We start from the raw sequence: 27,716 nt of genomic DNA, 5'->3' as shown, positions 1-27,716 counted from the left end.
TCTAAGCCCTCTCTCAATCAGAAGGAGAGTGGCTTCACCATCCCAAAATCCTCAAGATTCAGAATGAACAAACATAAGGGGGGAATGCAACTATGGACCATAGTAGACTTACTGTTATTCTAGTCATGGAAGAACTTTTAGCCCTGATGTAAAGACAGTAGTCACCAGAGGTTCTGAGGGGAGGGAGAGGGAAGAATAGCTTTAACATGGGGCATTTTTGGGACATTATGCATGTTCTGCATGATATTGCAATGATGGATACAGGCCATAATACCTTTTGTCAAAACTCATAAAATTGTGTAATGCAAAGTGTTAAACCATACCATAAACTATGGACCATGGTTAGTAGCAATGCTTCAATATTTGCTTGTGAATTGTAGCAAATGTACTACATGAATGAAAGATGTTATTATTAGGGGAAAACATGAGAGAGGGAAGGGATAGGGTATATGGGAATCCCTTATATTTTTTATGTAACTTTTTTGTGGTCTAAAACTTCCTTAAAAATAAAGAAAAAGATATTTTAAAAAAAGAATTGCAGAATATCAAGCCCACTCGAGACCTAGTGAATCAGAGCCTGCATTTTAACAAGATCCCCAGGTGATATTTATGCACATTATGAGAACTGTGTTAAGATACATATAGGTATCCATAAATAATATAGCACGTGTTCTGTATGTTATTTAAAATTAATACAAATGAATCACACTGCGAACAGCTTTCAACAACTAGATATTCTTGCTCAACAATTTCTTTTTTAGCTCTAGCAATGCTATTATAGATCTAGTGCTTTCCTTTTTAACTTGTCAAAGAAAATTCACATTTATGTTGCTTATAATGATCTGTTATTCAATCAATCTGTTTTGGGCATTGATCTCTTGCAACTGGCTATGAAAGGAGATGGGCCAGAGAGTACTGAGGCTTTTTACCTAAGGAAAAAAAAAAATGCATCCACTTATTTCCTGGGAGGGATCACAGTCACTGGAGGAATGTATCTTACAAAGAAATGCATTTGCTTTTTTTTTTTTTTATTCATTTTTTAAAAAAAATATTACATTCAAAAAATATGAAGTCCCATTCAACCCCACTGCCTCCACCCCCCACTCCCCCCACAGCAACACTCTCTCCCATCATCATGACACATCCATTGCATTTGGTAAGTACATCTCTGGGCGTCGCTGCACCTCATAGTTAATGGTCCACATCATAGCCCACACTCTCCCTTGTTCCATCCAGTGGGCCCTGGGGGGATCTACAATGTCCCATAATTGTCCGTGAAGCACCACCCAAGACAACTCCAAGTCCCGAAAACTGCAATTGCTCTTTATGGCCTTAAGACTAATTGTTACATAGCACTTTTTGTTGAAGAGACTATTCTTTCACAATTGAATGGACTTGGCAGCCTTACCAAAAATCAATTGGCCATAGGTCTACTTCTGAACACTCAATTTGACTGGACAATGTATCTATTCTTATGTCAGTACTGTTTTGACAACTGTATCTTTGTAACTTGCTTTAAAGTCAGAGTGTGAGTCTTCCAACTTTGTTCTCTTTTTTTCAGGATGTTTTTAGCTATTTGGTTCCCCTTGCCCTTCCAAACAAATTAGCTTCCAAAAGCTAATTGGCTTTCCATTCCTGCAAAGTAGGTTGTTGGAAATTTGGTTGGGATTGTGTTGAATCTCATTAGTCCTTTCTTCCATTATGACTGAACCATTCTTTTGGCGTGACAACCTTCCACCCATGTCTTGCTCTGCCCAAAAACCCATGTGTAACATTTACGCTGTTTTCATGTGCTGGTGGTGGTGGGAAAGGATAAGAAACGGGGATGGATCAATAATTTCCCTCTTCCCAAAGACTGTTAGCTCTTCGAAGAAGAGGATAATAACATTTAACCCCTTGATACCTCCTGACATAACCAAGTACAGAAGAGAGGCGTTGCTATCTCACATTTAATAGAACCTCACTTAATATGTTCACAGTAGATAATAGCAGTGGTTGAAGGAGGGTTTTACATACTCTCTAAAAGTGTGAAAGGATACAATCTCTTAGCATGAATAATATAGAGAAGCTGGGCTACAGGGGCATGTCTTGAAACACATCAATATGGTACCAGCCTCAGCATTTTTATCTCTCAGTAGATAATTCTAAGATGGAGAAGTTATGGGGGAAATTCTTACATTCTTGTACTACATGGACAGTCTTATCAGTTTCCTAAGAAGTAGACTAATCAAACGGCAAGCAGTGTTCACAGGGACTTGGGATAATGGACAGAGAAGTACTGCAGAGGAGCAAGAATCCTGAGACTAAGGAAGATTCTAAATAGCTAGAGGAGGAATTTGGGTGCAGGGCCAAGGAAACCCCCTCATTCACTTGCAATCAGCCCACGTTTGTCCCATATCCAAAGACATATCACATGACAGCAAGGTTAATCATTTATTGACTAGTTAGAGGAAGGATATATTCATGGTACAGTTCCCTGGGTATGGCAAAGAGAGTCAGAAACTCAGAGAAATCCTTTGATTCTTGGGGAATTGATGAGTCTTCCAAGGCAGTCAGGGAAGATCCTGAAGATGCGGGGATCAGGCTTTTATGTGCGATAGTGATGGAAATCAGGTTGCAGGATTTATCTTGAGATGATGAAGAGACCATGGAAAGGAAGCACTTGGAGCCCAAGTGAGGAAGCATTCACTTGGTGCTAAGTAAGAAGAGGAGAAAGAGAACATAGAAACTTGTTAAGCTTTCTTTGCATTGAATTGAGGACCAAATTAATTTCCATTAAAGAGAAAAATGGTGAGGATAGAAATCAGCCTGCATTTAATTTAACCTGTTATTTGCCTGAAGAGAGCAGGGAGAGCATTGACTAAATGACATCTTTTCTGTGGCTGATGCCATCTTAACCTTCCTCTGAGACTATAGAAAAGAGAAAGAAGGCACTGAAGGTTTCTAGGCTTGCGTTTACCATTTTCCAGAATTAGAAGTTTTGAAGACTTTGTGGTAGATTAAGGAATAATGGCGAACAGTCACAGCAACCTTTTACTAAATGCTTACTTTATGCAAGCCTCAGGTGCTGAGATGTTTCATACATTATCTGAATGAAGCCCCACAATCATTCTGAGGCAGGAATCAGGTGAGGAAACACAGCGTCTATTTGCCAGGTTGGAGGAAATGGGAAGGTCACACACCTCCACTCTGAGATTGAGCAGGCACAGCCAAGTACAAAAGAAGTACAAAAGAAGAAATTCTTACAAGTGGAGGCAGAGAGGGCTTCCTGCACTTGGAAGATGGACCACAAACAAAGAAGTGTATTTGAGTTTCATACTGCTACTCTGCTACTCTTTTTCCATTTCAAACTTCAAGTGCCAATCATTCTTTAGCCCATTATCAACGACTGTGCCTTTTCACCAGCATTATATCCACTCTCCACAAGGTCGATGTCATTGTTTGCTTCTTAATTCCTTAGGTCATCTGCTGGAAAGCTCACTGTAGGAGTGGGTCCTGAACCCAGGGCCTCCAACGCAAATTTCAAGCTCTTCTCACCAGCTTCCTTACCAAGTTGCTTTTACTATAACAAACTCCCAATGCTTTCAGAAGGCACTAGCTCCTGGACCACCCCATCTTCCCCAGCATTAGAGATCACCAACCTGGAGGCTGGGGCATCTCCCGTCTCTCGGGCCTCAAGACAGCGATCTGTAGAGGCAGAGCAGAACACATTCAGACCCCAACCCCAGCTCCTTTCCCAGAGAGAAACCAGATGATTCTCTTGGTTGGGACTAAGGGCAATGAATAGAGGAGGCATTACTGTCCCTTGGATTTTTCCCTTCAGCAATATGGGAAGTGAAGAAGAGAAAGCTAGAAATCGCTGAACTTACCGACTTTTGTCAGGTCAAGTATGTTTTCCTTAACAATTCCATTCTCTTGGCAAAGTTTCTCAAACCGTTCCTTGATTTTTTGGCTGAGGTTTTTCTTTCGGGCTGTAGGGAAAGTGACTGTAACTACTGGGACTCTTGTCACTGAGGCAAGTGAGAGGTGGGGCTCAAGAGAGATCAGGGAACGGATGGTACTGTCTGGGGGCTCAGGTGGCAGAGTTGTGGGGGATATGAGCTGTCCTGCAATTTGACATCAGTAGACTCTCCCTTCTGGCATGATGAAAGATTTCATCATCTTCCCATCACTGAGACTGAGGAATCCCCAAAGTGAACATCTGTCTTCAGAGAGGGAGGATCTCCTAGGCTAAGCCTGGGAAGGCCATTTTGTCTCCAGGGTTCCTTTCTCCCCACCCCAAGATGAGTGCCAGCAGGAAAATACTCTACCATAGAGCTCCATCAATTTGAATTGTGTTCCCTCGTAGTAATTCGTGAGTGTATAAAAAATATATTTCTCATAATCAGTTTCAAGTATGTGAAATTTATTAATTCCACGATCTGTGGAGGAAACAGAACACAGTTCAGAACTTCATTGGTCCATGGTAAGCAAGCGAAACTCTTCACCTGTTCTCTCTCACATAATAAATTCAAGTGCATGTCCTGCAAGAGGTAGAGACAGAGGATGGCTAATGCCTTCCATTTGCGTCAACCTGTGCTGTATGAGGTGAATTTTAAGAAAAGGGATAGTGGTAAACTGACCACTAGTGGCAGAAGGATTCAGCCCCAGCAGCCATTCACCCTCTTTACCTCCCTGAGACCACCCACCTCCCTCAGCATCGCTGCCCATGACGTGTCTCCATCTTCTTGTTTAAACCCCACTGGCCTATGTACCCCGTGCTACATCCTCAGCAATGTGCTGTTCAGTGGCCACCAGGCATCATCAGAAAGAGAGAGACTGTCCTGCCAATTTACTTTTTTTGCAGGAGGGACATATGACCAAATCACTTCTCTTCATCTAGTGGCATTAAGAGCCAGGCATCGGTATTTTACAACAAAGTTTTCCCAAACTCAGGTCATTGACTATTATGTGGTCCCCATTATATTACTTAAAAAAAAACACAAAACGTTGATCAGCAATTGATCATGGTCCCAAAGATATTGGGGTTCTGTAAATTCCTAGCAGTCTGAAGTAGAAATAAGGAAGAGTTTTCTGTTTACTTACACTCAACACTGTATTCATCCTGCACCTCTGTTTTGTCACAAGTAAAATTTATTGAAATACATTCTCCATTTGTTCTGTAAAACAGAGTGGATTGATGTCCAAGAGATGTTGCTAGGAGCTGACTCCCTCCCTGCCCCCCACCTCCGATCTACCTATAACTTCAGTTTATCATTCCATTTACCTTTTGAACATTTTAATACCATTTCCAGAACTTTAATTTACATTATTTCACTTGATTTGATACTATAAAAATAACTCAACTCTTCCTGTTATTGTTACTCCTACCACTATTTCCACTATTACTCTTTCTGAAACTACTTGTTTAGACAGTTAGCTGAGTCCTCATCACGTGCCAGCCTCTCAGATGAGTACTTTACAACATTATCTCACAAAAAAAGCCACGAGGGACAGTTATCACCCACTTTTACCAAAGGGAAAAAGCAAGTGGAAGGAGAGGAATTTTCTTGGTCAAACAACTAGTAAGAAATAGAGATAGGTTAGAATTCAGGCTGTTAATCCAAATTCTTTGCTCTTTACCTAACCTATACTGCCACACTTCTTGTGACTCTGATGCCTCTCTGTCCCCTACTTCCCTCACTTCCATTTCCTTCTGTTACCAACTCTTGTCTCTGAATCTGGAAAAGCCTTAGGTCCATCAAGTCCTCAATCAGTGCCATGAGACACTCTGATTTTGGGCACAGGCCCAGCATGCATGCACAACATGCATATGTGTACATGTGTATGTAGGGGTATGTGGGTGTAGAGGTCCAAGACAAAACCAAGGCTTCTACTTTCCTCTCCCAGATAATAAAGGCCACACTTACTTCATATGAAATTGAAAGAACAGAGACGAGTTGGGCAAGACATGGATGCTTTTCACAAAAACCCTCATGAAACCATTCTCTTCTATATATTCTCTCCTGTCTGAGGCCAAGACAATGGAATACCATTCACCTTCAACCTGTAAAAAATCAGTAAAATGATGAGGTAAGAAGAGAGGAGAGAAGACACACATGAACATGCTCACCTTTAATGCTGGCCCATTGGATAAGATGTGAAGACGGAATTAGGACTCAGGTCAACTGGCAAAACACCCAGGACTCTTTCCACTGTCCCACCAGTGAGAATGGAGGTCCCCAAGTGTTGTCGTCTTTTTTTTTTTTTAAAGATTTTCTTTCTTTATTTCTCTCCCCTTCCCTCCCACCCCAATTGTCTGTTCTCTGCGTCTATATGCTGCATGTTCTTCTTTTGTCCGCTTCTGTTGCTTTCAGCAGCATGGGAATCTGGGTTTCTTTTTGTTGCGTCATCTTGTTGTGTCAGCTCTCCATGTATGCAGTGACTTTCTTGGGCAGGCTGCACTTTCTTTCACGCTGGGCGGCTCTCCTTACAGGGCACACTCCTTGCACATGGGGCTCCCCCACGCGAGGACACCCCTGCGTGGCACAGCACTCCTTTTCGGGGACACCCCTGCATGGCACGGCACTCCTTCCGCATATCAGCACTGTATATGGCCAGCTCCACACAGGTCAAGGGGGCCCGGGGTTAGAAACACGGACCTCCCATTTGGTAGATGGACGACCTAACCACTGGGCCAAGTCCGCTTCCTTTTGTCGTCTTTTGACATGGTACAATCACTTTTAGTCCAAGGTCTGAAACCATCCCTTTTATCTAATAGGCCAAGTAACCCCTACCCTCCAGTAGGACTCAACTAGTTTCAAAATCCCCCAATCCACCCTCAGAAGTCCACAGACTCTACCTTTGACATATCAAAGTTGCTTGTCACAACATCATGGCTCTCTTCCTGGTCGGCATAGACCAGAGACAGCCCCAGACACAGCAAAAGCAGCTTCATCTTGACAGGGGACAGCACGTCTCCTCTACAGGCACCTGGAGTGACTTGTTGCCTAAAGTGACTCCATGCCCCAGCTCCTCAGTCTTTATACTGAGTCTGAGCCCAGTTTTCTGTCCATGGGTCACTACCTTTCCTCCTCCCACTCTATGAAATGGTCTGTCATTCACTGGTGTGGGTCCAAGGATTATCCTTGCCCTTTTTGAAAATTGGCAATCCCATCCCTTTTAGATCTACCTGGTGACCTTAAATTTCTCAAAACATGTTCTCAAGAAAAATAGTGGATGTTATAAAGAGCTGTCTTTTAGAACCAGATTTAACCGCAGATCTGGCTTGGAATAAAAAAGTCAAAGATAATGAGAGGAATTAAGTTTTCATGAACCTCAAAACAGAAAATTGTCTCTATTAAAGATTATAGTGGGAAACAGACGTGGCTCAACTGATAGAGCATCCATCTACCATATGGAGGGTCCAGGGTTCAATCCCCAGGGTTTCCTGATCTGTGTGGTAACCTGGCTCACATGCAGCACTGCAGTGTGCAAGGAGTGCCGTGCCACGCAGGGGTGTCCCAGCATGGGGGTACCCCATACACAAGGAGTATGCCCTGCAAGGAGACCCCCCGCACAAAAAAAAAGCGCAGCCTACCCAGGAGTGGTGCCACACACATGGAGAGCTGATACAGCAAGATGACGCAACAAAAAAGAGATGCAGTTTCCCAGTGCCACTGGATAATGCAAGCGGATACAGAAGAACACAGAGAGAATGAACACAGAGAGCAGACAATGGGGGGTTGGGGGGAAGGGGAGAGAAATAAATAAATAATAAATCTTAAAAAAAAAAAGATGATAGTACCTGTCATAAAGCATTAAAGTTGGGCTGAATAAAATAGTCTTTAAAATACGGTGTCTGGTACTCGATATTCTTTAGGTACTTTTCCTTATTCTCTGCATCCAGCCTTTGCAACCTTCCCTGCCCCACAATTAATGATGAACTCTTTAACCATGATGCCTATATCCCTACCCAATGGGCCCCATGGGAGAAATGGTAGCTTCCCTTCTTTCAAGTGAAGTTGGGGTAATGCTTCATATACTCACTAAAAAATCTAATGAAAAAGCATAATGAAATAAGCCATTATGTAGAAAGTGCTTAAGAGCATGGAGTTCGGGGTCATGCAGAGCTGGGCTTTGCTCCCATTTCTGCCATTAGGAAACCGTATGGACAGGTCAGTTAACCTCTCTGGACTGAACATCCTCCTTTGGGGATAATTTACCTAACATATGGCTGTAGGGACTCAATATGTGTAGAATCCACAGCATAATGTCTGGACGGTTAGGTCAGAAAATGCTTCCTGGAGAAGGTGGAGCTTAGGGTAAGTCTTGAAAAGTAGGGAAGGTATGGAAATGTGTAGTGTAGTTGAGAAGACTATTTTCTCTAGGTGGGAGGAATACTGAGGCAGGATCCTGTGTACTCTCAAAACAGAAAGAGGCTGGTGTCATGGGAGGAGCTGGGCACAAGAGAGTGGGTAGAGGTCCTAAGAATCATGGCTTTCTATCTGTGGCCTGCTTACAAAAGAAAGTCACCCCAGCCCCTTAGTGATCATTCCTTGTTCATGTTCAACCAATATCCAATCTCTGGTATTTTGAAGTTTATGTCACTTCACCCATCATGGATTGTAGTGGGTTTTGCTGACCTGAGCTTGCATCTGGTGGAAAAGGCTGACTGCCTTATTCCCTCTATTTGCTTCTCTCCAAGAATAAGATGGCAGCCCATGAGCAGCCAGGTTTGCACAATGAACTCTTCCTGGGCTATGAGGCTGACATGAGCGTTAGCAGCGGCTGCTGCACACACCGTCCCTATCCCATCCCACAGCTTTCCTAACTCTGGACTCTTATACTGTAGGGCAATACTGTCTCATTCTGGTATTTTTTTTTTCCATACAAGGAATAATTTCCCTGAAGGAGGAGATATCTACCTTGGTCCACTTTGTACCTCTCGTAGCACCTGCTACACAGCACCACCTTTGGAATGCTTTGTACGCAAAATCCTATCTTTAAAAGCACTAGGAATTCTTGTTATTAAAGTGAATCTTCTTGAAAATCCTTTTGTAAATAACGATTGCTTTTGGGCATTCACCTCCTAATTTATATTATTGTATCAATGGAGTGGAGGGAGAGCTTTAAACTAAAATCTATGAGCAAAAGCTTATGTTTTATATTATCTTATCTACTAAGACTTGAATTGACTATTCCCCATTTTGGCTATTCGCTTCCATTTCAAACTTGCCACGTTTTGGCGATTAGGTTGGGCACTGCCAGGAAAGACTAGAAGAACTGAAATGGCAAGGACAAGACTGCAAAAATACCCAGTAGATGCAATGCCATCCATCTAGAGACTTGGTGAAAGAAAATCCAGACAAAACCAAAGATGAACTAATTGAATCAGTCAAGAGGGATACTTTGCTTTAAAAAAGAGTTCCCTTAAACAATACACTTGCGCTGCATTTAAATATTTGTGCTAAGAGCTGTGGACCTATGATCTGAAAACACTCTCACAGGTTGTCGGCGATCAATAAATATCACAGTCGAATGAAAGAATAACTTTTGTATTGGGGAGCATTGAATGAGGCAGAGAGATAAGGAAGGATGACCAGAAAGAAAAAAAAAAAGAGGAAGTGGAAACAGAAAAGTAATTACTGATATTAAGGAATTTCCCAGATGGTAGTGTAAAAGTGTAAACACATGGGACAAAGAGTTAATTTACAAAAGTTCACTTGCCCACCCATCTATAGGAAATGCATCTATTGTATAATGCAAGATACCTGATTCAGCATTTGATTGCAGAGCAATTTTTTCTGTGGTGTAGCAAGTTGCTTTAGAAGGTGATGCTACTAAAAGGTTTCAAAAAATGATGACTGAACTTAGTTCAATTATCATGATCAAATGCTTACTGTGCTGGGTGTATATCTGGCATTTGGAAGGCTAAAGAGATAGACAAGGTCGGGGCTGGGCCCTGAAGGAACTCCTGGCCAGTATGAGGATGATTTAAAAACAATTTGATTATACAGTCGAAAGTAAACAATTTCATATAGGAAAACAGAAGAACCAATAGTAATGAAGAAGAATAAGAAGAGAAAAAAAGGGAAACATGATTAGGTCCAGTTAAAGACTGATCTCCCAATTCTTGGAGCTCTTCATGGAGCCAGAATGGTTTTCTTCCTCCAGGTAAATGGAGCTTTACCCAAGGAGCACAAATTCACAAGAAGTAAAGACAGAAAACAAGCACTCTTCAATGACATCCTGTCCTCTCCTGATCCAGCAGGGAAGGAAAAGGACGGTCTCTGAGGAGTAGAGGGTTTCTGTTTCTCCCACTCCCGACAAGGTTCTGTGCTTTCTGTTAGGGAGAAAGGGGTGAGAACTGAGTTGTTCTGCCAGCCTACAGGTCCAGGGGCACTGACTCCTGCCTTTCTGCCGAGGGAGGAAGAGCAATTCTGATGAGTGGGTCTCAGCAGAACAGCAGCAGATGGGACAAGTGACCCTCTGGTCTACTGCTGCCCTGAAGAGCTGGCCTTTGGGCCTTGTCTTTAATGGGACCACTGAATATGGTCCTGACTCTTGTCAAGAATGGCCAGCCATTCCAGGGTTGAGCTGCCCAGTCACCTGCCCCCCAATCTATCAATCTTTTAAGAGCAGAGTGTTTATCTTGTTATATCTCCACATTTCAAGCATAGCACTGATATAGATTGCAAACTGCTACATTAGAGCCATGTTGCATCAGCTAGTTTAATATGTAAGGTCCTTGGATTTCAACACAACAAAGTGGCAAAAGCCTGGTAACCAAAGAAAGAACATCTTGTCACAAAGTCATATTTGCTCAGGGCGCTCCAAGCAGGGATTATGCCAAGGTCCATTTACCAAGACAAATAGTTACAATGGAAGTATGTTTTGTAGCAGTCCAAGTCTCACTTGTCCTGGGGCCAGATATATTAAAATAATATTTCAATGTCTGAAATAGGGTAAGCCCTCAGTCAGCATTAAATGATCACTTTACGCACATTATTTTATCAAATCTTCATAAGCTCTGCATGAGAGCTGTAAAACAATTTTATCTTGTTTTACAGAATCGTGAATGGGAGAACCCATATTTGAATCTGAGATTGTCTGAGGCCTGAGCCCTCACTCTTATTGGCTCCACTACATGAATTGGGGCCTGCTGTTTCTGACATGAAAAACAGATGACAGGAATAGTAATGCTGTCAGCCCTCAAAGGAGTCTGCCTGGTAGTTGCTACTGAAGAAGCTGCATGCAGATTTCTTAAAGATGTGGTGCTTGGCATGTGGCTGCAAGAGTCTGAGCAATAAAGGGCGATCAACAACCATTGGATGGATGAATGGATGGATGGATGATTTAGGGGTATTTCTCTTCTGATGAGGAATTATAGGAGTTGCTTACATACCAAAAAATACCTGGTCATAACCACATTAAGACTCTCACACAAATACCAAATATAGGGCATTTTATAAGAGGCCCAAGAAAAGGATGACAGTCTTCCAGGTTGTTGAGAAGCAAGTGGCCCAAGTCATGACTATGACTTTGGGTGGGCAAGGGGTTTATGGAGTTCATGTGTGAACAGATAACAGTCCATCTATAACCGGGTAACTTGAATGAAACGAACTGGCTGGCTGGAAATGTACTCATGACCTTGTCCTCATTTACACTCTCAATCAGTTGGACAAATTCTTCATTGAGAAAGCCAGTGGCAACATTTAAGCCATGTTACACTATACCAAGGCATATTCTGTGCCAAGAAGAATAACAAGAACCACAAGCTTATTTGATCCATGTGCCAGAGTGGAAATATTTGTTGGTCCCTAGCAGTCAGGTCAATATACATGCTGCTAATGTTGGCTCAAATCCAATTTTAAATTCTCCATTCCCTTCACCATTGGAAAATTGTTTGGCACTACCAACATCCCATCTGTGTTAGCTGGGTTCTCCAAAAAGCAGATGCTGAAGCAGACTTGAGAATGATAAATGTTTATTAGGGAGTAATATTTGTGAATGGGCAATGGAGGAAGCAGTATTGGGCAAGGGGAGCTATCAAACCATCATGCAGATCAGATAAAGTTTCTGTTCCTAATGGGGGGCTCCAGAGGCTATTAGAGGAGTCCTACATCTAGCAGAAATGGATAAGCCCTTGTATAACATGCTTGCTCAGTCATTGGCTGGGGCCATCCTAGACTGGTACCCGGACTCAAGGGTCCAGGCAAATCTGAATGAGTCACCAGTTGGAGGCTGTCAGTCAACCATACCCCTCACAACTGGGCAGCATAGTGAGTCCTTTCTTGAAGGGAGAATTGGAGCGACACATCTCTGTCTGGGACTCCATTCCAGTACCCAGAAACATGGAGAGTCTTCTCATAAGAGGTCCAGAGATCTCTTCTCACATGGGATAGGGACAGGGGTGAAAGCAGAACCACTTTCCCTCTGTTTTAGTTTAAAATTCCCACCACAATACCAGGGTGCCCTGTGGGTCAGAAAACCAAGGACCTCAGGGATTGTTGCCTCCAGATCCACTCATTAAAATTCAGCAATATAATCCATGCTGTGTAGCAATGCTCTAAAATTTGCTCATCAAATGCAATGAATGTCCCACACTAATGAAAGAAGTACTTGTTGTGGGAGGAGTGTGGGGATGTGGGGAGTGGGGTATATGGGAACCGCTTATATTTTTTTATTGTAACATTTTGTTTGATTTCAGTATCTTATAAAAAAAGATAATACAATTAAAAAAAAATTCAGCAAGTACTTACGTATGCATGTCCCCAGGTAACCCAGATCGCCTGCCCTCTGGGCCTCTCTTAACAACACGTAATTTAGGACTGACTCATTACAATAATGATGACACCACCAGCCTTGGAGTGGGAAGAGAAAGTTTGGGCAATGGAAGGAATAATTATAAGTCTTGAGTCATGGAGAAAGGATTAAGGAGGCCCCCAAATTAAAGATCATCCATGTTACAGTTTTATCATAGGCAGGACCATTTAAAAAAATTAGAAAATTCTGCTTCATACCATCACAGTGAGAACTGACGCAATTATTTGTGTAAAGAGCTTGGCACAGGGTCTGGTCAATGAATGGAACCTAATCATAGTCTTCCATTTTGATGAACTTACTCATTCAACAAACAGCCTCTCCAGGTCCACTATGTCCAGGAACAAAGAATATGTTATTGAATAAATTAGCTCCAAATTCTGCCCTCATTGAATAGTAGTTTTCTTCTGTTTGGTTTGGTTTCTTTTCCTTCTCCTCCTCCACCCCATCCCCACCCCCACCCTGTTGTTTTTGCTGTCTGTGTCCATTCGCTGTGTGATCTTCTCTTCTATTTCTCTTCTTGTCTTCTCATCTTTCTCCTCTAGGATTCACTGGGATTTGATCATGGGGACCTCTGATGTGGAGAGCTGTTCCCTGTCAATTGTGCCACCTCAGGTCCTGGTCTCTGTTGCGCTTCACCTTGACTCTCCCCTTCACCTCTTTTGTTGCATCATCATCTTGTTGCGTGACTCACTTGCGCAGGCTCTGGCTCACTGTGCAGGCACTCACCTCACACCGCAGGCATTGGCTCACCATGTGTGGACTCACATGGGCACTGCCTTGCCACATGGGCACTGGCTCAGCATGCGGGCACTAGGCTCACCGCATGGGCACCTGGGTCACCATGGGGTACTCGGTTTGCCATGTGGGCACGCTTTCTCTTCTTCTTTTTTACCAGGAGGCCCCAGGGATTGAACCTAGGTCCTCCCATATGGTAGGTGGAGGCCTTTTCACTTGAGTCACATCCGCTTCCTTGTTTGTTTAAGAAGTACCAGGGATTTGAACCCAGGACCTCGAACATGGGAAGCAGGCACTCAACCACTGAGCTACAGCCACTCCCCTATAGTAGTCTTTTTTTTTCTTTTTGTCTTTATTTTTTTAATATTACATTCAAAAAATATGAGGTCCCCCCATACCTCCACCCCACTCCCCCCCCCCATAGCAACATTCTCCTCCATCATCATGAGACATTCATTGCACTTGGTGAACACATCTCTGAGCATCGTTGCACCTCGTTGTCAATGGTCCATATCATAGCCCACACTCTCCCACGTTCCATCCAGTGGACCATGGGAGGACATACAATGTCTGGCAATTGTCCCTGCAGCACCACCCAGGACAACTCCAAGTCCTGAAAACGCCTCCACATCTCATCTCTTCCTCCCATTCCCCACACCCAGCAGCCACCATGGCCACTTACAGTAGTCTTTAAACAAAACTCTTCACATTCACATCTCATGAGGTCAAGAACTTGATCCAAGGAGAAAGACTAAACCAGGCGCCCTTCTTCTAATCACAGCCTCTACCGAAAAGCTTAATTTCCTTCTTTCTTTGCTTGTGTTGCAATCCTCCCCTGGAGAGCCCTCCTTTATTGCTACCTATTCAAATATTATTCCTCCTCCAAAGCCCTGTCTTTGACTCTGCTGGCTCTCAGCCTTCTCATTTGTTCTATATAGCAGTTGGAGCTTTACTCTCACACTGCAGCAGCCAAGTGATATTGGCTTATGGTAGTACAAAATATAACCCATTCTCCAAAAAATATAATCTCCAAGGAATTTAAAACCTAATTTTCATACTATATAGTAAACATGTGTCAATGATTTCATTAATTCATTACTGAGGAAACCAGAAGAAGGGCAGCTGGTTCAAAAGAGGATGTGAGAAAGAAAAAAAAATCTGGAATAAAACTGCTAGGTTAGATACAAGGAGTGAGTGTTTTACAAGGCAATAAATCTATAACCTTTACAGTAATCTTCTCTATTGGACAGAATCATTTACATATCTATCCTCCTTGGGAAAAAAATCATTTGTACTTTCTTGGTTTTCTGTTAGTTGGTCTCTAACTTTAGAGTCTGGGCCCTCAACAATCGTAAATAGTAAGTTAAATAGTTATATTTCCTAGAGAGCCAGATGACACTTAGCAAGGCTTTTTAGACAGTGCTCCAGCATAACTTTTAAAGGATATATAGTCATCCTTTTTACCTTATTTCCAAATTTTGGAAAATATTTTAACACTAATTTCTAAGCTTGCACATACACTGGAAAGGTAATAAGTGAATGGATAACTGACTTTGGAGTCAGAAGAACCTGGGATCATATTCTCACTCCTCAATTAACTTCTCTGGGTCTTTGTTTCCTCAGAGTTGTGGCAAATCTTACATGGACAGGTTTCGAAGCTGCTAGAATGCAAAGGATGCTCAATAAATCTTAGCTCCTTCACTCTTTCTGTCCTCTTTGGAAAACTGGTCATTTCTTGTACTTCTGTGGCTTGCCCAAGCTCTAGTAAAGTGCCTGAGTTCCTATAGTAGGTTTTCAGCAAACCTTCTCTGATTGTTTGATATATGGCTTGTCTGTGACCTAGGCAAGCTCCTTCCATCTGGCCCTCAATTTTCCCATCAATGACAGTGAGAAGCGTCAGTGGTTCTTTACCTCTGGCAGCACGAGTCCTGGGGGAAGGGGGGGTTGGGGACTCTGGGAGGAATAGGGGTAGTTTTGGTCTTCATGGTCACTAAGAAACACTACTGACATCTGGTGCCCAGAAGCTGGGGATGATGGACGCTCTGCAGTGCTGAGGCCAGTCCCCTACAAGGTGCAGCTGTTTCAGCCAGCACAGCAGTAACGCCCCATTGAGAAACACCGGCTCTTCCCCATAGGTCTTTGCATCGCCCCTTCTGACAATAAACTCATGCTTCCGCACTGTTCTCTTCAAAGGATGGGAGATAAACAGTTGCATTCCAAAGACCTGTTTTGTCTAAAGAAAACACTGCAGTTTCCAAACATTTGAGCAATTCAGCACATTATTCCATGCCTGAAATGTAGCTTCAGGTTGTTGATGACTCATCTGAAGAAAGGCTATTGCATTTTGTTGCCTACAGCCACAAGGATCTGATGTATTTTCTGGATAAAAGGAATGCCACAAGCATCCAAATTAGGAACCAATTAGTTTTTGCCGAGTGCCCAGGTCAATGCAAAGAACAGCAGTGGCGGTGAAGACAGGTCCCTGACAACCAGCAGGGAACAGACAAGCACCCTATTGCCGAGGGCACCAACCCACGGGATCCCAGCTTCCCAGGAGAAAGCTTGAGGCCACTTAGCTCCGTTCCATGTGCACCCCTTCCAAAGAGCCTACCTTCTCTTCATTCTTTTGTTCATGGCCTTGCACCACATAATTCTCTATCTCCCTCCACTGGACACTGAGCCCTGGAGGGAAAACAACCGGGTTGTATTCTTCTCTGATTCCAAACAGTTTAGCCCACAGCAGGCACCAAATTTACACTTTCAATCCAAACCTAGTTTCCTCATTGCCTACCCTTTTGTCTGGACTCCTGAAAAGAAGTAAGTGCTATAAGCCAAAGAACCAAATAAATTTCCTTCTAGAAATGCTAAATCCTGATAAGATTCATGTTTCCACAGAGATTCTTTCATTAAACACCAGCAAAGCAGAACTAGGAGGGATCCACAAAACGGCAGGAAAAGAGAGATTTTCTTTCCCTGCAGAGGACCTGATGAGGAAATGCCTAGCACCACTCACTTATAAAGTTGCATGTTGTGATACATTGATAAGAATCATGACAGTGGGCTGAACAGTGGAAATCTGCTAATTAATTGTCACCTGTCTGTAAGGAAATATTGTTGCATTTTTTTCAACTACAATTAGTTTAAGCAATTCAAATTTGGGTAGGTGATTTGGGGAATCACTTTCTCTAGCTTAATCAGAGTCTATAGCAAATATGCTAGACCATATTTAGGGGAGACTGGAAGGGAACAGAGCCTGGGGAGTAGGTGAGTGTGGTCAGGCAGGCTATTGGAGAGGAACCTCGACAATTCTGGGGGAAAAGTTCTTTGAATGCTTACTCCTGAGGACACTTGGCATTTCCCTAGTTGTGATCCCTCCTTTCACACAGCCACTTGGGGAATCTGATTGTTAACTAGGCATACGCCATGCCTGGCCCTCATTCAGGGACAGTATTTTGGCAGCAATAACCAAAAAGTGTCAAGACTCTTGCCCAATGTAGGGAAGATGGCCATTAAATGAACAAGCACGCAGATGAAAATAAAACTGGAAATTGCCATGACTGCTATGAAATACTACACATGGGTGCTGTCATCCATTCATTCAAAATATATTTAGCAAGCATCTCTGTGCAAGGACTACTGCTTAGGGAAAATAAGGAAGGCGATTGGATCCTTCCCTTTGTGGAGTATAGAGGCTGGGAAAGGTTGAAAAATCATTCTTCAAAAGTTATTTACATCCGAATCCCTGGAACATGTGAATGTTATCCTATATGGTCAAAAAGGATCTTGGCAGATGACTGTTGAGGATCTTGATTTTTTCTTTTGGAAAATCAGTCTTCCTTTGATGTGTCCACTGAAACTTTTTAATTAAAAAAACTAGCAAAGAGGAGCAGATGTAGCTCAAGTGATTGAGCGCCTGCTTCCCACATATGCAGTCCCTGCGTTCAATCCTCAGTATCTCAAAAATAAAATAAGATAAAATAATAAAATACATAAAATGCTTTTTAAAAAAACTTGCAAAGCAGTAATAAGATACAGCCACAAGGTGGCAGAATAGGAAAGATTTTATTTTCCTACAGGCGACCTAATGAGGAAATGAACGTCTAGTTTTACTCGCTTAGAAAGTTGTTGCTGTGATGTTACATGCTGTGAGATGCAAAAACTTGCAAAAGAGGAAGCAAAGGAAGATTTTACACACTGAGAGGGGAGAAAATGCTGTGAAGATGGAACAGAGAGAGAAAAGAAAATGCTGGCTGTGCAGGTTGGAGCGATAGGGCCATAAGCCAAGTATGTCAGCAGGGGCCAGAAGCTGGAAGAGACGAGGAACACATTCTCCTCTAGAGCCTCTGGAGGGAGCGTCTCCCAGCTGGCACCTTGATTTTGGCTCGGTGATCCTAATTTTGGACTTCTGGCTTCCAGATCTGTAAGACAATAAATGTGTATTATTTCAAACCAAGATTGTGGTAAGTTGTTACCACAGCCACAGTAAACTGATAGAGTCCAGCAGGGGAGCTTACTTTACTACAAATAAATAAATTACTGAAATAAGTGTCATAGAAATACAGTAAAAAAAGGATTTAGAATATTTGGGGAAAACTGCAAGCCTATTGTGGGCAAGGACTATGCCTAGTTCACCAGTGCATCCTCAGCATTTAGCTCAGTGCAACCAGGTAATTAGCACTCAAGGAATATTAGTTAAATGCCTGAATGTGGAAGGAAACTTAGAGCAGAAGGATGAATATAAATCAATTAGAAAGAGGAATAGAGCATTCTAGGTGGAAGCAAGAGTATATTATATAAGCAAAGGTCTTGTGGCAAGAAGGTGGCAAGTTCTGGGAAATAAAAGGCTTGTGTTGCTAGAGATAGAAACAAGTAGATTATGAAGTGGGCTGAGGATAGAGAGGGGGGAAAAGGCCAGGTCATGCAGAGCCATGAAGGTCATTTTAAGGATTTTGACTTTGTCAAAAATGGGAAAATGTTGAAGAGTTTTAAAAGCAGGGAAGCCTCCTGGGAATGCGCCTCCTGGGATGCGCCTCCCTGGCACTGAGGGATTACCACCAAGCGCCAACTAGCAAGGCAACTGGAAAAAGACCTTGACCAAAAGGGGGAAAAGGTAAAGACAAATGAGTTTATATGGTTAAGAGACTTCAAGTGAGTCAGGAGATCATTCCAGAAGTTACACTTTTGCACATCTCAGCGGAACTCAAACTGCCGAAGTAGATACTACCACAGATAGCAGGGCTGTGAGGGCTCTGGAGACATCCAGACACTATAGTCAGGGCAGACAGCTCAGCAGTTTGGTGCCTTGCCAGTGAACCTACTTTGGAATATATGCTCCCAAGTATGACAGAGTTGGAAGCTGTGGTTTCCCTACTCATGGCTCTTCAGCTCTTCTATTTGAACCTATAATTAGTACTAGAGGTGTTAGGTGTACATCTGAGAGACTTAAATCTTTGGGCTGTCCATATGCCACCTGGGCCCTGAATCTCAACTGAGTTGCAACACCTACACTCCAGTTCATTGGTCTCAACCAGGACAACTAACAAGGAGATGATGATGGACAACTATCATGCTGAGGAACTGAGAGTGTTTACAACTGCAAGCAAGAGAGTTCCATCCACTGGCCCTATGGAATCGCAGCCCCATCTCATTTAGAGGTAGAGTGGACATGACCATCCCAGAATCCTCAGGATGGGGAATGAACGATGGACTTAAGTAGAATGCCAGTAAGTCTAAATAAATCTTTAAAAAATAAAAATAAAAAACCACTAAATATATTCTTCTAACCCTTAAAAAAAAAAAAAGCAGGGGAGAGGTATGATCATAAGGGAGTCTTTTAGAACTCACTCTGGCAGCAGTGTAGAGAATGGATAGCAGTGGGCAGTGGGGAGGCAGGAGAGGATGCTGGGAGATGACTTAGGAGTCTACTACAGCATTCTGTCAAGAGAACATGTTAGCTGGAACAGAAGTGGATGGAGCTGAGCAATTTTTAGAAGCAAAATAAATAAGATCTGGAAATGCAGTAGATATGGGGTTTACAGTGTATGAGGGATCAAGGTTTATTTCCAATTTCCTGATTAGTCTAACTAGATGAATTGCAAAGGTACTCATGAAGACAGGAAACACTGAAGGAGGGAGAATTGAAGGAAAAAATGATTCCGTTTGGATGCATTGATTTTTAGATGCATGCTAGGTAAAATTTGAACATGCTAGGTAAAAATTTCAAACAGGTACAGAGGACTCAAGGCTAAAGAAGAGGTTGAGGCAAAATAAACACCTGGGAATCTGAATGTGGAGAGTACTTGCTAGCTTAGGGTGATCAGCAATTGAACTTCATTGCAACACTCAATAACCTGCATGTGAAAATGTTTACTGAGATGAGTCATGCACATCTTTTCTATAGGTTTCTGGGTACTACAGAGCACACGTGTGTCTATTCCCACATTACTGTATCTGGCTTCAGTGAGTGCTGTGACTCATTCTAGTGAACTATCGAACCTAATGGGTATGGTGGGAACCCCCAAATTTGTAGCCAATTGGTCAGAAGCATGGGCAGCCTGGGCCCCCAAACTTGCCGTTGGTGCCTGTAGGACACTCTTTTAGAGGGAGGATCTCCCGTACCTTTGGAGTCTGGTCTAACTCCCAGTAGTTAGGATCAGAATTGAATTGAGTTATTGCAGTTTTTACAGTTGTGGAGTGCTGTGCCACGCAGGGGTGTCCCCCGTGTAGGGGAGCCCCATGCGCAAGGAATGCGCCCCGTAAGGAGAGCCACCCAGCGTGAAAGAAAGTGCACCCTGCCCAGGAATGGTGCTGCATACATGGAGAGCTGACACAAGATGACGCAACAAAAAGAAACACAGATTCCCGTGCCGCTGACAATAACAGAAGTGGACAAAGAAGATGACGCAGCAAATAGATACAGAGAACAGACAACCAGGGAGGGGGCGGGGGGGAGAGGAGCGGAAAATAAAGAAATAAATAAATCTTAAATAAAACAACAACAGTATGCTACTGGCATAAAGATAGACACATCGATCAGTGGAACAGAATTGAGAACCCAGAAATAAACCCTCACCTACAGAGTCAACTGGTTTTTGACAAACCTACCAAGTTAATGTTAATGGGACAAAACAGTCTCTTCAACAAATGGTGCTGGGACAACTGGGTATCTTAAACCAAAAGAATGAAAGAGGACCCCTATCTCCCTCCCTATACAATAATCAACTCAAAATGGACCAAAGACCTAAATATAAAAGCCAGGACCATAAAACTACTTGAATAAAATGTAGGGACACATTTTCAAGATCTTATAGTAGGTGGTGATTCCCTTGGATCTTACGCACAAACCACGTGCAATAGACAAAAAAAAATAGATAAATGGGACGTCGTCAAAATTAAACACTTTTGCTCCTCACAGGTCTTTGTCAAAAGGGTGAAAAGGCAGCCAACTCAATGGGAGAAAATATTTGGAAATCACATATCTAATAAGGGCTTAATATCCAGGATATATAAAGAGATGTTACAACTCAACAATAAAAAGACAAACAACCCAATTAAAAAATGGGCAAAAGAATTAAATAGACATTTGTCCAAAGAAGAAATACAAACGGCAAAAAAAAAAAAAAAAATCATGAAATGCTCAACATCACTAATGATTAGGAAATGCAAATCAAAACTACAATGAGATATCATTTTATACCTATCAGAAAGGCCACTATTAAAAGACAGAGAACTACAAGTGTTGGAGAGGATGTGGAGAGATAGGGACACTTCTCCTCTGTTGGTGGGAATGCAGAATGGTACAGTCACTGTGGAGGATTGTTTGCAGTTCCTAAAGAAGTTGAATATAGACTTGCCACGTGACCCTGCAATGCCACTACTGGGTATATACCCAGAAGAACTGAGAGCATGACATGAACAGACATCTGCACACTGACATTTATAGCGGCATTATTTATGATTGCCAAAAGTTGGAAACAACCCAGATCTCCATCAACAGAGGAATGAATAAGCAAACAATCGTCTAGTCACACAATGAAATATTATGCAGCTGTAAGAAGAAATGAAGTCGTAAAGAATGTAACATGGATGAACCTGGAGGACGTTATGTTGAGCAAAGCAAGTGAGACACAAAAGGACAAATACTGGGTGACTGCATTACTATGAACCATATACTATACACTATACTAGACACTATATATTGTGTAACATATTGTATGATTAAAAAATGTATCCAGTACATTTAACTGAGAAATGTTTTTTTCAACTCTTTTCTTTTTAGTTTTTGTTTATATTTTCAATTACGAAATGTACAAAATAAAGTTTTTAAAAAGTTATAAAGGAAAAAAATCCATGTCACATAAAAAGCATTTAAAATCAGAATGGCATTCTTAGCAGCAACAGTGAAGCTAGAAACCAATAAAGAAATGCCTTTAAAATTCTGGAAAAAAATGATTTTTAACCTATAGTTTTATATCTACCCAAACAATCAAGCACAAGAGTAGAGTGAAGACAATTTCACCTATAAAAAGTTGAAAATTTTTACTTTAATGTATCCTTTCTCAGGAAGTTGATGGAGGAAGAGATTCACAAAATGAGGAAGAAATCCAAGAAAAAGACAAATGCAGGATCCAAGAAGCAGGGGACGGTACACAAGAGAGAATGAAAGGGAAGTCCTAGGATAATGGAAAAGGAAAGTCCCAAGATGAATGCAACAAAGTAGATCTGAAAGCAAATATCTTATTGGGTGGGTCAAGAGCTCCAGGAATGTCTGCATGTTTAATGGAAGAAGAAAGAGGAGAATAAAAGATGAGGAGGAGCAAGAAAAGAAATAACTAAAAGGGATTTATACTTCTGACAGTTATTTAATAATAAGGGAAAAATACATAACCAGAATAATATAGAGCAATAAATAACTAAGGAAAACAAAAGTTTTTAGAAGATATGTAATAACTTTCCAGTATAAATCACATTGAAATTCCAGTATAAATCATATTTAAAAGGATCACGTAATATAAAGCCCCCACACAACACAGACACACGTCTCTCGGAGCCTGCATGACCAGAATAATGTTCACACTCTTCAAGTACAAGGATGCACTGGAGGTGGTCCTGGATGAACTGTTGGCTCTGGTGGACAACTTCCTTTGCGTGCCCCCTGGTGACATGCAGCCCATATCTTGTAGTAGGGATCAATGTGTAAAATAACAGATAAATCAATTGTGTAGGACTATGCACGTGCATGTGCTTCTGAGCCATGGGGGTGTGCTGCTTGTGCAATTGCATAGGAAACCGTGCTCAAAAGGGACCCATTCTTGGTTTAATGTTCTACTGTCATTTTTTTTTTTTTTTGGTTTGAAACTTTATTTTTCATGTACAGTTTCTGATTATACAAAACATAGAAAATGGACTGTTTTAAAGGCACATTAGGTAGAAAGAATCAGACTATCCTGAAATCACATTTGTCCCCAAACCAAGATTCAGATTTAAGCTCTAGGCATTTCCCCAACACCATTCCCTCCCAATATACAAAATGGTACAACTGTGTATTGTAAGTAACCTTTTAGCTATTAGCAAGTTTAGTAACTCCCCACCCAGGCAGGCTTTGAACGGGGATGCGGCTTCCATCTGGGGTCCTGTGTTTAGTACGCTCGAGGCGGGCTGGGGGCTCTGGGTTCATCACCAGCTGATACAGAGCCGCCGAGGACTTGGGGCTGAGTGCACGCAGGGCAGCCACCTATCAATGACAGGAAGGGGGGGGGGCCTCCGACTTCCCTGTATCCAGGTATGGGTATTCACAGAGCATTCTCCAAGCCCACTCGAAGAGGCCCAATGTAATTTTAATGCAAATAATGAAATGAGTTAGTCTGGCCTGTCTCCATCACATCACCCCTCCACGAAAGAAATACAGCCCTTTATAAAAACGTCATAGAATGCACAAACCACAGTTCCTTCTGACACAGTTGTTACTGAAGTATTCTATTTGGTCCTAATATTTGCTTCTTGGGCGTCCTGGCTAACTGTTGCTCTTGAATAACTGATAAGAAGCATTAAGTAAGGATGGAGCCTACTGCAAGTAGAAGGTAGCCCGTTCCTCCCTGACACCCTTGCCTCTAATTCCACTTCCCAAACTCATGTGCCACGCGCTGGTGAAAAAGCATCTCTTGTGTCTCACAAAAAGCCTTCGTATCTCAGGTGGGTGTGGGCATCGAGTGCCAAAGCCACGGCAACCAGCCAAGAAACCGAACCAGGGAACTTCAGATAGCGTGCAACAGAAATAGGGGTGTCATTCTAGAGGATTTGTGAAAGGAATTCACGCATTGCTTCGGGGTTAGGCTTTCCAGACCTCTAGTTCTAAGGCACTTTTTTGTTTGCATCTGTTAACATTGTGACTTCCGGAAAAATGACAGAAAAGATGCCGGGAAAGAATGTTCCAGAGCTCTTGAGATCAGCTCCCCCCCTGCCCTCCCCAGGCTCAGCCAACACCCTGCCAACCCCAGGCTACCGCCCCCACTGCTGCCCACAGAGAGCCGGGTGATGGTGGTCCACCCAGGTGGGTGTCCCGTCTCTGCCCCATCGCCACCCCACATGCACCGGCTGCCTCTCCGTGGAGAGGCGTCCTGTCGCAGAGACTGCGACCAGGGCAAGGGACTGTCGGAGTGCTCACCCCTGTATTTTCAGAGCCTCACACCATGCCTGGAACACAGGAAGTATTCAGTACTATTTGTTGAGAATGAATGAATGAATGAATGAATGAATGAATGAATGGAGTGAGTGAAGAGATGAAGGCAAGAGAAAAACACAATCCTGCATTGAAAATGTATCCTCGATGGTCCTAAAACAACTCAAATAGATGTCTCTCTTGATCTGCCAGAAATGGGCTGATGGCAAATCCTCACTCCACTTAGCAGCAGGTGAAGTGCAAAAGCATTTAAACCACTCCAGGGCCAAGAAAGGGACCCAGCACATGGGCCCACGCACACCTCCCCGGCAGCGCACCCAAAACACAAGTGGACAAAGACATCGAGGTGCCACAAGCTGCTTCCATGGGGCGCCTTCCAGGTTCACCTGCGTTGCCACACGCCTCGCAGGGCTTTTACCCCTAAAGAGAGTCCCCCTAAGCCGCACTTCTCAGCGTGGTCTTGGAATCCGCTGGGGTCCTCGTTAACAATATCCCCAGCGCCCCCAGGCCCTGCTCATCAGGGCACTTGTGCCCACTAAAGAGCCACGGTTCAACAGGATTTTCTCGGGGCTCCTTGGCTGTCAACCCCAACAAAGGGCGGCGGGCGGCTGACCCGCGTCTGCGCGCTCCCCTCAGCCGCGCGCCCCGCGCCCGCCGCGCTCCAGATGAAGTGCGAGCACTGCACACGCAAGGAATGTAGTAAAAAAACAAAAGCTGATGATGAAGAAAATACGTTAGTGGATACCCCGAGCTCAGCCCATGAGAATGGAGAGAAAGGAGAATTCCATAAATTGGCTGATGCCAACGTCTTCCTGAGTGACTGCCTGGCGTGCGAGAGCTGCCTGACGGCGGAGGAGGGCGCCCAGGTGGCCCGGCAGGGCGCGGGGGGGGGTTCTTCCACATCCTGAACCTGAACAAGAAGCGCGACCTCTCGACGCGCAGCGTGCTGGCCGTGTCTGTGTGCCCTCAGTCTCTGCCGTACTTCGCTGCTAAGCTCGGCCTCGGAGTGACTGATGCATCCAGAAGACTCTGTGGCTTCCTCAAAGGGCTTGGGGTACACTACGTATTTGACATGACAATAGCTGCAGATTTCAGCATCCTGGAGAGCCAGCGAGAATTTGTGCGCCGATACCGCCAGCACCGTGAGGACGACCGGGCCTTATCCATGCTGACCTCTGCCTGTCCTGGTTGGGTTCAGTACCCGGAGCGGGTGCTGGGCGAGCCCGTCACCCCCCACCTCTGCACCGCCAGGTCCCCCCAGCAGATCATGGGCTCGTTGGTGAAGGATTACTTTGCCAGGCGGCAGAACCTGCCTCCAGAGAAGGTGGTCCATGTCATCGTGGCGCGCTGCCACGACAGGAAGCTGGAGGCACTGCGAGAAGATCCTCACGCGGCCCTGCACTGCTGCCGGGCGGTCGACTGCGTGTTGACGTCAGGTGAGGTTGCACAGATGATGGAGCAGAGTGACCTCCCGGTGACAGAAGCCGCCGTTGACACCCTATTTGGAGACTTGGAGGAAGAGGTCAGGCGCCACGACGGAGCCAACTCGGCCGGGTACCTGGCGCACGTCTTCAGACACGCAGCCAAGGAGCTGTTCGGCGAGGACGTGGAGGGGGTCACCTGCCGGGCCCTGAGAAACAAGGACCTGCAGGAGGCCACCCTGGAGAAGAACGGGGCGGTGCTGCTGTGCTTTGCCGCCGCCTGTGGCTTCCGGAACATCCGGAACGTGGTCTTGAGGCTGCGGAGGGGCGGGTCCCCCTTCCACTTCGTGGAGGTTCTCGCGTGCCCGGGAGGGTGCTTAAACGGCAGAGGCCAGGCCCAGGCCAAGGACGGGCAGGCGGACAGAGCCCTGCTGCGGCAGATGGAAGGCATCTACGCAGGGCTCCCGGTGCGGCCCCCGGAAAGCAGCGAGCAGGTGCAGAGGCTGTACCGGGAGTGGCTGGACGGCGCCGGCTCGCCCAGAGCCCAGCAGGCCCTGCACACCGCGCACCCAGGCCCGGGCCCCAAGCTCCCTGCCAGTGGCCTGCATATCACCTGGTAGCAGAAGGGGCAGGCGCCGTGGGTGGCGGGCACCGGGAGAAACCCGACAGGCTGCTGGGGCTCACCTCGCTGCCCGCCCGGCGCCCTCAGCTCCTGGTGCTCTCCTGTGGAGTGTGGAATGGTGTAACAGAGGAGCTCCCCAATTAAATACGCTTTATCCTAAGGCCACGACAAAAGCCCGAAGAACACAAACAGAGACAAACTATTATCTTTTAGGTGTTTAAAAAAAAAATGAAGGTGACCTGGGAAAACCTAAGCCTCCAGAGGTCCCGTCTCAAGTTCTCAGAGACGATTGACGCAGGCATGGCGGAGGCTGGGCCGTGGGCCGCGGGCCACTGACTCGCCGCCTTGCGACCTCCCGGCCTGCCCCTGCCCAGCGCGGCCCCTGCGTTTTACCCGTGGGCCCTGATAAATGGTTGTGCCTAGAAGTTGAATGGATTGCCAGCCTTGGGAACCAGGAGGCTTCCCAGATAAATCAGGATTTCTAGTTTTTCTTGAAAGATCTCGAGTTCAGGTGACAGGCTGTGTGCTGGGGTGGCACGGGGGCCGCCCTTCTGGGACCCAGCTCTAGCTGGACCCTGTAGGCGCAGGCCCTGTGCCCTCAGCGCCCCTCTTGTGTGCGGCTTCAAGGTGAACTTGCCGTGAGGCCAGGGGGAGGGCTGACGGTCTAGACGGTCATCGCTGGGAGCGAGGTGGCTCGAGCACTGGGCACCTGTCTGACCCGGCCCTGGTACTAAGAACTATCTAACTATCCAAAGGCAAAAAAATGTAAACCAGGTTAGAGAGCCGGAAGGCCACCCTGAGCCTTGGGGCCCGACTGCCAGGCTGTGTGGGTCAAGCCCTGCGCTTCTGGGTGCCCGCTGCCTCCCACCGAGGGGGGAGGTACTGCCCGGTCCCGGGCTGGCTGGGACAGCTTCCCCTATCCCCCCATCTGTGTCCCCATGTCCCCCACTGTCCTTTGCCTCAGGGGCCCCCGTTGCTCTGCGGGGACCCTCCCTCACACCTCCCTGGGCTGGGCGTGGCACCCTTGCTGGCGGGTGTATCAGCCTTGAGGGATGGGGAGGCGCAGAAAGCCGCCTATGCACAGACAGGAGGAGAGGGCCGCTGAGCAACTGGCCACGGACAGCATCCAGGAACTTTCCATCGGGGGTCACCCTGCAAAATTGTTCATCTGCCAGTGGCCTGGGGGTGGTTTTATAAACAGGCGGGTTCCATGAGGAGGCGGAAGACGTTCTTTAGTGCTCAGCGTGTCACGTGACCTTTACCTCCCCTGTCTAGATTGTCCCTGTGTAACTATATGTTGGTAATAGCATACTTTGTGTTAAATTGTATATTTTTTGCTTTCAATCGAATTTCCATTCCTCAAAATAACTGATTATGGAATAAACAGCACAAAGTTGTGTGTGAATGTGAAAAAAAAAAAATTTGAAATTCTTAATAATTTTTATTTTTGAGC

General features: G+C 44.6%; 2 protein-coding genes and 1 pseudogene across 2 annotated transcripts in view; 1 reads left to right on the top strand and 2 right to left on the bottom strand.

Moving 5' to 3' along the window:
* The window catches only part of LOC105744900 (zinc finger protein 420-like), a gene marked incomplete at its 5' end in the record, with an annotated part of 115,312 nt that overhangs the window by 73,995 nt on the left and 13,601 nt on the right, over positions 1–27,716 (bottom strand).
* LOC139439519 (lipocalin Can f 6.0101-like) lies at positions 2,415–6,983 on the bottom strand. Its single transcript, XM_071217048.1, has 7 exons — positions 6,842–6,983; positions 5,910–6,046; positions 5,086–5,159; positions 4,311–4,421; positions 3,870–3,971; positions 3,642–3,687; positions 2,415–2,695 (listed from the first exon to the last, which is right to left on the bottom strand). The coding sequence occupies exons 1-7, from the start codon at positions 6,935–6,937 to the stop codon at positions 2,686–2,688; spliced, it is 576 nt and encodes a 191-aa protein (XP_071073149.1). The 5' UTR covers positions 6,938–6,983; the 3' UTR covers positions 2,415–2,685.
* LOC101424255 (nuclear prelamin A recognition factor pseudogene) lies at positions 24,843–26,452 on the top strand (annotated as a pseudogene).

Source organism: Dasypus novemcinctus, chromosome 8 (genome assembly GCF_030445035.2).
Source record: "Dasypus novemcinctus isolate mDasNov1 chromosome 8, mDasNov1.1.hap2, whole genome shotgun sequence".
Lineage (NCBI taxonomy): Eukaryota > Metazoa > Chordata > Mammalia > Cingulata > Dasypodidae > Dasypus > Dasypus novemcinctus.
Note: the sequence above shows the minus strand (reverse complement) of the source record. Positions and strands in the feature narration are given on the sequence as shown.